At 41.3% G+C, this 10,783-nt stretch overlaps 1 protein-coding gene across 1 annotated transcript in view; it reads right to left on the bottom strand.

Moving 5' to 3' along the window:
• vta1 (vesicle (multivesicular body) trafficking 1) overlaps positions 1–8,215 on the bottom strand; it is a 60,445-nt gene extending 52,230 nt beyond the window's left edge. The window contains exon 1 of the mRNA XM_075458732.1: positions 8,058–8,215. Coding sequence (XP_075314847.1) covers positions 8,058–8,148 — 91 coding nt within the window. The 5' untranslated portion in view covers positions 8,149–8,215. The remainder of the gene's footprint in view (positions 1–8,057) is intronic.
• Between the last annotated feature and the right edge of the window lie 2,568 nt (positions 8,216–10,783).

The raw sequence follows: 10,783 nt of genomic DNA on the forward strand, positions 1-10,783 counted from the left end.
AAACTATCTTTTTCCAACTTGAAATGTTATGCCTTTTCCTAAAGGGACCCCATCATTAGAAAAAGTCAGACTTTATTTTTGTTCATGTTTCCATGTGGGCTGTACACCACTAGGGCACAAAGATTGTCTTATGGGTCATTTCTGACCCGTGAATTATAAAAACATTTAAACAGCTGAAAAAAGTTCACTGTTTTTTTCCCTTTCAATATAATTAATTCAGAAGTAATTACTTCACATTTATATAATAGCAATAACACCCCCTTCCCTCTCCAAACTATTATTATTATTATTATTATTATTTAATTAATTTATTTACTTATTCATTTATTTATTTTATTTTATCTTTTAATTAATCTTACTTTACTCTATTTTACCCTTATTATCATTATTATTACTACTATTGTTATTATTTTTATTACACATTTATTTATTTTATTTATCCCTCTTTAAATATATACTGTATATTACTATTACTTATTTTATTTCATTATTATTATTGCTGTCTGTGTGTCTGTTCGATAATTCATTGGGAAAAAAATCAATAAAAATTGTTGAAACTATATAATAGCAATAATAAACCTTTATTATGTAAAAGAAAACTGAGAAAACAAGAAAACTGTTGGTCCAACTGACAGTAAAATTAAAAAACTGAAAACTGGTGATTGTCTTTTTGTATTGTGTAACAAAAAATAAATGATAAAAAATGTATTGAATTGAGTTGAATAGATAAATAACAGGTGGTTTCATCATACAGAATAGATTTTGGATTTAAAATTCAATTAAGTTTATTTTGGGGCTTTGGTAGGGCGGCTCATTTCTGACCCGTAGGACAAAGGGAGCAAACACAAAGTTAAGACTGCACAAAGGGTTAAACACTGATGCGCACGTGTCCACAGAGGAAGAAGCAGCAGCCTCTGAAGGTGGCGCAGGGCCTCCGGGGCTGTTATTTACTGATAATATGGGCTCTTTGGCAAAGCTTTTCCACTCCGCAGGGCTTATTTCCTGCCTGTCCTGCATGTAATTAGTCTAAATGTTTTACTGGGAGTCGACTTCCTACTCCATTAAACGCCATCCATCACTGGGAGAAAATAAGATGTTTCTGCTGCCGCTGCCAACTGGAACAGGAGAACACAAAGTGCTGTGAGGACGGAGCAGAGAAACAGCGCTCTGCAGGTGTTAAATCCAACACCGAGGGGACGTTTATTCTTCCCCAGCAGCTGCTTTCAGCCACACAGAGAAACACTCTGAAGCAGGACGCTGAGCCTCGGCTCTGCTTTGGGTTGAGTGACACTGACCAGAGCTGAGCAGCACCAGCTGGGCTCCTGCCCAGGTTCACACAAGCATCAGTACGGCAGCTTCGTTTCCACCTGGGATGGGATCAGCCGGTCCTTTTCCCTCCGATCATCTCTGACCCAGCACCACAGCCTTCACTACTACTTTATTTATGAAGCACTTTAAAAACAACAGCAGCTGCTACAAAGTGCTGTACGGACGAATAAACGTGCAAAATATGGAAAAGACAAACAGAAACAACAAAACACGATAACAGAAGTAGGGTTGCAAAGGGGCGGAAAGTCTCCGGTAAATTTCCATGGGAAGTTAAGCTTCGGGATTTTGGATATATTCCATATTGGAAACTTTCCATGGGAATAATGGGAGTTTAGGAGAACTAACTGGGAATATATTCTATCCAAGCATAAATATAAACAGAAGTCATCAGAAAACATCCATACAAAATGCGTCTACAAGCAGGTTTAGAGTGACTTTCAGCCCAGTTATCTCGGAGTCTGAATCCCATCCGATCCAGTTCTTAGTCAGATTAAGGTGTCTACATGCACTTAATAACTCAGTCTGATTGTAATTTAGCCAATAATCCGATCCTTTCAGAGCCATGTGACCCCGCTGAGTTAAAGGATCGAGTTACTCGAGCTTTGTTTCCACCTGGGATGGGATCAGCCGGTCTTTTTCCCTCCGATCATCTCTTCTGTGCTTCGGCTAACACGGACCCAGCACCGCAGCCTTCACATTAAACAGGCTTCACATTTTATGCCTCAGAGTTAACAGCTCAGACAGTTTGCCTAAATATATTCTGGGACATTATGATCCCTCCTCCTGCTGTACAAACATCCATGAACCAAAGATCCAGAACGTTTCCAGCAGGTTCATACGGACAAACAGCTCCCGGTTACAGTTTAAGTCCTCCATCTTTGTAACATTCGTTAGAACAGGTCTGAACTGTCTGAACTGAAGGTCCTAACCCGTTCAGCTGATTGAATGAAACCCGTCAGCTGTTGGAACAACAACCTGCAGCCACTCCGACCCTTTAACGGATCAGTTTGACACCCCGGCTTTGGAATAAAGTGAAGAAAGGACGGGAATTTATCAGATTGATGGAGCAGTCTGAAGAAACGAGCTGAGATTAAGAAAGTGCTCATAATTCAGCCCTAATGGTTACCGAGGAAAACTGAGACCTACAGCTGTCTGAGTGCAGTTTCTGCTCCAATAAGCTGCCAAAACTCCCGAATATCAGCAACATTTGCACTAAAGAGGGAAAAGTGAGGAGGAGCTCATTAATAATGTGATGGATGTGGTCTGTGTGAAGCGGCGTCTGAAACGCAGCCAAATGCTGTCGGTCTGAGCTGAGTTATGCTGCATGGTGACCGCAGAACAGTCTGCGGTGAGGCCGGCCGCCTCCAGCCGCCTTCAGCAGCCTTCAGCCGCCTCCAGCCGCCTCCAGCCGCCTCCAGCCGCCTCCAGCAGCCTTCAGCAGCCTTCAGCCGCCTCCAGCCGCCTCCAGCCGCCTTCAGCAGCCTCCAGCAGCCTTCAGCAGCCTTCAGCAGCCTCCAGCAGCCTCCAGCAGCCTCCAGCAGCCTTCAGCCGCCTCCAGCAGCCTTCAGCCGCCTCCAGCAGCCTCCAGCAGCCTTCAGCAGCCTTCAGCAGCCTCCAGCAGCCTTCAGCAGCCTCCAGCAGCCTCCAGCAGCCTTCAGCAGCCTTCAGCAGCCTTCAGCAGCCTTCAGCAGCCTCCAGCAGCCTTCAGCAGCCTTCAGCAGCCTCCAGCAGCCTCCAGCAGCCTCCAGCAGCCTTCAGCCGCCTCCAGCAGCCTTCAGCCGCCTCCAGCAGCCTCCAGCAGCCTTCAGCAGCCTTCAGCAGCCTTCAGCAGCCTTCAGCAGCCTCCAGCAGCCTTCAGCAGCCTCCAGCCGCCTTCAGCAGCCTCCAGCAGCCTCCAGCAGCCTCGGATGCAGACTTCAGAGGTGTAAAGCAAAACTTTGTTTATTCACAAACAAAACGAGGTTAACAAAAGGCGCGGCTGAGCCAGGTGAAAAAAACTAGACTTTGGGGATAAAAACATGAATATAACTGTGACAACAAAAAAACAAATGACTAGACATGGCATGAAAAAACACTTATCTTTGACGTAGCGTGGCGTGAGGGGTGAAAAACAGAAAGGATTTCACAAAGTGAAAGGGGAAACTCTGGCTTCCAGTCAGTCACAGAATAGATTTTAAAAGCCTGCTGATGGTTTACAATCTGTGATGTGTTCAGAGAATATAAAGCCAGCAGAGCTCTTAGATCCAAGGACTCAGGTCAGCTGGTCCAGTCCAGAGTCCAGACTAAACATGGAGAAGCAGCATTTAGCTGTTATGCTGCAAACAAGTGGAACAAACTGCCAGTGGAGATTAAACTTTCACCAGATGGAGACATTTTTAAATCCAGGTTAAAGACATTTCTGTTCTCATGTGTCTATGCATGAAATCTGCACGATATCTTTGAACTTATCTGGACTGTTGCTTGTTTTAAATTAATTTAAATGATTTTATTTGTTTCTCTTTATATTATTTTATGTATTTTTAATGCTTCTTCCACTCCCTGCTGCAATGCTTTTATTTTATGTAAAGCACTTTGAAATGTTTTGGACATGAAATGTGCTACAAATAAATTTGATTTGATTGCGAGTTTCAGAGCAGTCTCCCCCCAACAACACCACACCGTCTCTGTTTAGAACGTGTGAAAATAAACTCTAAATACTCTGAGCTAAAAGGAGCCAGACAGAGTTGGTTTTCCTGTCTGGATGCAGGCCAGAGGGGAGGTGGAGGCCTGTTGACAGGTGGTGCTTCACACCGTCTGCAAACACAGGACAGATTCACTAATTCAACAGTTTGCCTTTCGTTGCTCTCCTGTGGAAAGACGATCAACCTGCCAGCTGATCTCTGGGCTCCAGGTTCCACTCAGCGGGGGTTTTAACACTCTGTGAACATGGTGTTAGCGAGCGTTAGCTCATGTCGCTAACGATCACATTCATTTCTGTGACGGGTGATATTTATCCTGGTGTCAGGCCTGTGATGATGAGGCTCCATCCAGTTCTTCTTGTTAAACTTTAGATAGATAGATGAATAGATAAATACTTTATTCATCCCAATTTGGGAAATTATTGTGTTGCAAAAACAAGCAAATAGAATAGAATAAAAATAGAGAATAAACATCAGCTATATACAAATCTACAGTATGAAAAGTAGGGTAAATAATAGTAATAATAATAAACATCAGTAAACTAAATAAAAACAGATTTGTACATTTAACAATAAAGGTAAAAATAAATTGAACTGAGCAGACTGAACCAATAAGAAATATAGGGTATATGGGTAATTTACATTATATTGTACTATGATGGTATTTGTGCAAATGTTAGGGCAGTTTGAGGTGATCCACAGACGATGTTCATTCATCTGAGCGCCAGGACGCTCTCAGACGCATCACCGGAGGGTTAAAGCCTCTCATCTACTCCATAACTGCGTATATAACACACACACAGAGGCCCTCAGGTGAGAAAGGAAAGCCTCACATCTCCCTCTGTTTCACCAACACACAGCTGGGCTCTGAGGCTCTGAGGCTCTGAGACTCTGAGGCTCTGAGGCTCTGAGGCTCTGAGGCTCTGAGGCTCTGAGGCTCTGAGGCTCTGAGGCTCTGGCACGTGGTGCTGCTGACCTCCAGTGGCCCGGCTGGATCCACCAGCTATAAAAACACCACCAAACACCCCGTAAAGTCTGCCCAATCACGGCTTCTTTCACCGGCCCAGAAGCCTGTCGATAACTCTGAGGACAACAGACCTGAACCGCTTATCTGCCCCCTGAAACAGCTCCCTGATTTAATCCAAAAACACAAGAAGAAGAAACCACAACTCAGTCCAGGTCAGTTCAATAAAACTTTAGGCTGAAGCTGCACCCGCTGTCCATTCGAGTCTCTCAGATGTAAATTTCCTCTGTGAGAAAATGGTTTAATGAAGTAATAATGAAAATAACATCAAACTGAATGAGGACAGAAAACATGAATCTGCAGTGAAATCTCTGCATCCACACATGAAGCTAAAGCTCCACTAAATAAAAGAGGACAGAACGTATACATCGCATCATGCTGCTGCTTGGGACGGCGGCTCCTGGGGGGGGCTCTGCCCTTTACCACCTGCGTCTACCACCATGGTTACCCGATTGATTTTCTTTTTTTAATCTAAAGCTGTTCAGAAAGCACAAACGATCCAACATGTCCACCTCCGCTCAGGCTCAGTTTAACCTGCAGCCTGAGACACAGCGGATCGACTCTGCATGAGTTCAGAAGCTGTGAACCCACAAAAAGCTTCTCTCCATGCACACATCTGCAGAAACTGTGTGAGACCCCGACCCCGGTCGCTGCTCAAAGCGATTCCAGACGGTCGCTCTGCTCTAATAAAATCCTGATTTTAGAACCTCAGAATCACCGTTAAAGTGGCTTAAAGACGGCGTCACATGGACCAGGAGCTCCCACAGAGGAGGTCTGGAAGGTTTTCTCTCTCAGTCCAGAGCCTCAGACAGAATTAAATTAATAACTCAACAACACTCCAGTGGAGCTGTAACTGTCAGCAGGGTCACATGGCACTGAAAGGATCGGATTATTGGCTAAATTACAATCAGACTGAGTTATTAAGTGCATGTAGACACCTTAATCTGACTAAGAACTGGATCGGATCTGATTAAGACCCCGAGATAACTGGGTTGGAAGTAGCGATGGGACCAAGTCACACATGTGCAAGTCCCAAGTCATTTTTTCTTGGGCAAGTCAAAGTCAAGTCACCTTATTATTGCAATTTTACCTGCAGAATCTGATCTTAATAAAGTGAAAACACAAAGATATAAGTAACTGTCAGTAAACATCATTAGCCAATGTGTCCAACCTGTCCACCCCGTATCATATCAAGCTAACGTTAGCTAACTACCGACTAGGCTAACAGGATAATATTAGCTCATTTGACGAGCACTTACTGGTCAGAATGGATCTTCAGATGACGAACAAAGTTGGAAGTTATGCTAGATGCTTAACACTCAAGTCATTCAAGTCATCGTGTCTCAAGTCAAGTGCCGAGTCTTTAACTTCCAAGTCCGAGTCGAGTCTCGAGTCTTTTATTTTAAATATAAGTCAAGTCACAAGTCATCAAAACAGCGACTCGAGTCCCCATCTCTGGTTGAAAGTCACTCTAAACCTGCTTGTAGACGCTGAAGCACGTGGTGAATCAGACTTTGCGTTCTGCGCATGCTCCAGATGTTTTCCCGGGGTCGTGACCCGGAAGTCAAAGGAGACGATATTCCTGTTGTTGTCGCCGTCAGAAAGAAACAAACAACGCGATGGAGAATGCTCCGTTGGGCATCGAGTTTGTGCAACAAGCAGCTCATCACAGACCAAATGTAGAGGGACGTAGCTTCATCTGGCTCTGCGTTCTCCATCTTTCTCCAATGCCTGAGTTTGTTGTTGTTGTTGGTGGTGAAGAGGTCAACAGGAAGTGGCTCTATTAGCAACAGCTGGAATGGGTACAGCGCCACCTATCATACCGGGGTATGACACGCTTTGTGCCTCTGATCCCATTCATTCACCGCCATATATCCAAGGAGAATTACCCTTACTCAGCTCATTCTGATTGTAATTTAGCCAATAATCTGATCCTTTCAGAGCCATGTGACCCCACTGAGTAACCACGCTGACTCCAAACTACCCAGAATTCAACACCGTGTGACGTATGAACCTTGCAGGAACCGGTCACTTCTACCGGCTGAGTGAGGCTGTGCAGATGTGAGGGACACATAAAAGGAGAAACTTTGCTCTTGTCGTACAGACGGTCACAGTAACGTGTTCGGGACTTATCCAAAGATACGAAACTAATACATTTATTTAGAGTCCCTTTAAAAATACTTGAGTACACAGGCCGGCAGTCTTCGTATTTAAAGCAGCTGCTTCACAAATCTGACCTCAAACAGCTGAGTTTCATGACTAAACTAATCATAAAGACTGAGATTATTTCCGAATGCGTTTGACCTCTGACCGTGACTCTTCCTGCTCAGATACATTGGGCAACATTACCACACCTGTTCAGGTTTCACCTGTTAGTGGGCGGGGTCACATGAGATCAAAGGTATCAGCGCCACCTGTGAGAGGTTTTTTATAGCAAAAACTTCCTTATTTAAGATCTTGAGGAGCTTTTATGGGACTTTAATAGTTCTGAAGCTTCTTCTCAGTGAAAACAGAGTTTCTCCTTCTCTGTACAACATCAGACTTGTGTTGTCCGGTTCTGTTTATCCGGTACCGGGCGGGCTGATGCCGGCCAGCTGAACCTCTCTAATCAGATGTTTCACTTCCTGTCTGCTCTGTGGCAGGTCGCCAGGTGTCATTACCTGCACAGTTTCTACCTAAACATCCGGCTAACAGACTCCTCAGAGAATAAATACAAGCTATTTGGCGGGATGTTTGCCTAAATCAAAGTCCCACTTTGTTAAATCCTACAACTCTCAGAGCTGCTGAGGCTACGGAAGTGTTAGCCTGCCAGAGAAGTTTGAGCTGCCCAAACTGATCAATACTGATCAATAATACAGCAGATTGATTAGCAGCCACAGCTCAGACCTGAAGGATTAGTTAGTCTGTGAGGAGTTTCAGTCAGAAGTAACACTCTGAGTAAAAGTTTGAGGCTAAGCTAACGCTGTGCTGTGAGGTAAACAAAGCCGGGATGCTAACCGCTAACATTAGCCAACATAAAGACTTACAGTAATAAGCCACGACCGGGTCCCGGTTCTCGTGCTCCTGCGCGGTCCGCAGGTGGTGCTGGATGGGTCTGAGCTGAGCCGGTAGCGCCATCACTGAGTCAGTCGGAGCGCAGCGGTGGGAGAGTCTGTTGTTGTTGGGGAAGTGAGCCGATCACTTCCGCGTCGGGGTCCAATAGGAGCGGACGCTTCGGCGGGACGGGTGACGTCAGCAGCACGTTGCGTGCAGAACTTTAACTTTTACCCGAGTCCGGAACAAAGAACAACTTCTGAGTGTTTACTTTGGAGTATGTCATTGTTCTGTCAATGGGATATGTTTAAATAAATAAAAATAAATAAATTTAAAAAATACTTCTGCGGGCTGTTCCTGAGACAGTTTTTTGTGGCGGTTGGCAAACAATTTATTATTATTAATAATAATACTTATTAATACTGTTAATACTTTACATTTCAGATACCTTTTACATTTTTTTAATTATTATTTTATATTTTTTATTCATTTTTATTCATATTTCATACTTAATTTTAATTGTCTTTTTATTGGTAGCAGGACAAGGAAGAACTTCACTGCACATTGTAAGGCAAGGCATCTTTATTTATACAGCGCATTTCATACCACAGGCAACTCAATGTGCTTTACATAAAGACATTTAAAAATGCATTTAAAAGAACAGCATAAAGCAGCATAAAAACAAGCAATTTAAAGAGAAAAAAAATAGAATAAAAATTAAAAGCAATCAAAGAAGAGGGGAAAAAGAAATATATAAACTCAGCCATAAGCACACGGAAAGAGAAATGTTTTTAACTTGGATTTAAAGGTGCTTACAGTTGGGGCTGATTTCAGTTCTGCTGGTAGTTTGTTCCAGTTTGTACTGTGTATGTGACAAATAAAACTATCTTGAAACATCTTGAACTTATGGAAGCATTACCCCACCAGCTGGTAAGGAGTGTGGATCACATGACGACTACCCAAGTCTATATATAATATATATATATATATATATATATATATATACACACACATACATATACGTACTCATATACACACATTTATATACTCTTACATATTTACATAAACTAAATTCTATTATACAACTTAAATTGTACAGAAAAAGCCATAAGGCTTTTTCACAGTGACTGCTGAGTTCTTCTCAAATTGATTGATTGATTTTTTTTTATGTATTTGTTTATTTAGTCATTTATTATTATTATTAGTTAGTAGTAGTATTTTTACTAGAATTTGTATTATTATTGTTGTTGTGAATATACAATCATTGTAAATATTTATAATTTTTTTGAGCTACTTGACTAATTTGAATTTCCCCCATTGGGTGATGAATAAAGTATTTTTCTATTCTATTCTATTCTGTTCTTCTAAAAAATAACCTGATATCCTCTGTTTCCTGATTCTTTTTGCAATAAATCAACAACATCCAGTTTCATTTTCATCCTACTAAGATTTCTAACCAACTTATTTCTCTGAGCCTGATAATTCCTAATAAATAAAATAACATGTTCAGTTGTCTCATCTTTCCCACACTCACATTTCCCTGACTGATGTTTTCTTATCATGAATCATTTTTATTCAATCCATTATGTCCAATTCTAAGACGTAATATATAACCATCTCCTCTCTCCTACTTCTTTCTGATCTTCTCATTTTCCCTATTTTCCTTTTCTTTCTTCCTCTCATAACTTTTGCTATCTATCTTCCATTTTTTGTTTTATAACCTCTTTTACACTCAGTCTCACATTAATATCAATCAATATTCGATTTGCACTCTCTTTGGCCATTTTATCTGCCATTTCATTTCCCTTAACTCCATATAAAATGAACTATAAGCCCCATCATACTGATTCTATAAAGAGTTTGTTGTATTTAATATATCTGGTGTACTTTCTGACTTACTATTTTGAATACTAAATAATGAAGAACTAGAATCTGAACAGATAATTGATTTTAATGGTTTAACCTCTTCTACCCACTGAAGTACAGCAAGCATTGAAATGCATTGAAATGGGTGAAATATTTCTCTATATGCATTTTAACTTCTATCATAATAGGGTAGTGATCACTTCCTATAGTCGTCTTATTAAGTACTTTCCATAAACAATTACCTGCTGAAGAATTTGAAACTATTGTTAAATCAATGGCTGACTCTGTTTTATCTCTAAAATTAATTCTTGTTCCACTCCCATCATTTAATACTTAATTATGATCATTATGATCACCCCTTAATGAGCTAAGCCCATTAAAGTCCGCACCGAATCACTTTACCTTCTAAATACTTCCCAAATCCCTCCATTAACTCTAACGATAGTTTTTTACATGGATCATAAAAAATTATTATTTTAATGTTCCCATTTACTGTCCACATTTCAATAATAATATATTCTACTTCTTTTCCTTTAGCTGAACTCTTTTTTTTATAAATATTATACATCCTCCTCCAGACCCTCCCTCTCTATCTCTTCTAACGCTTTCATATCCTTTAAGAACAAAATGTAAATTAGGTTTAAGCCAAGTTTCCTGAATACACATAATATCTGAATCTTTTTTAAATTATTTAATAAATCCTTTAAACTCCAGGATGATCAATATGTTCTCCCCCTAACTTTTTATTTATGTGCTCCCAGGATATGTCCTTTAACCCAAAGAACTTCTCTGCTCCTTTCACTGTTATCTGGATTTTTTCTGTTTTATATTCCACTTGTTCTGTGCAGTTAAT

This window comes from Odontesthes bonariensis, chromosome 24 (genome assembly GCF_027942865.1).
Source record: "Odontesthes bonariensis isolate fOdoBon6 chromosome 24, fOdoBon6.hap1, whole genome shotgun sequence".
Lineage (NCBI taxonomy): Eukaryota > Metazoa > Chordata > Actinopteri > Atheriniformes > Atherinopsidae > Odontesthes > Odontesthes bonariensis.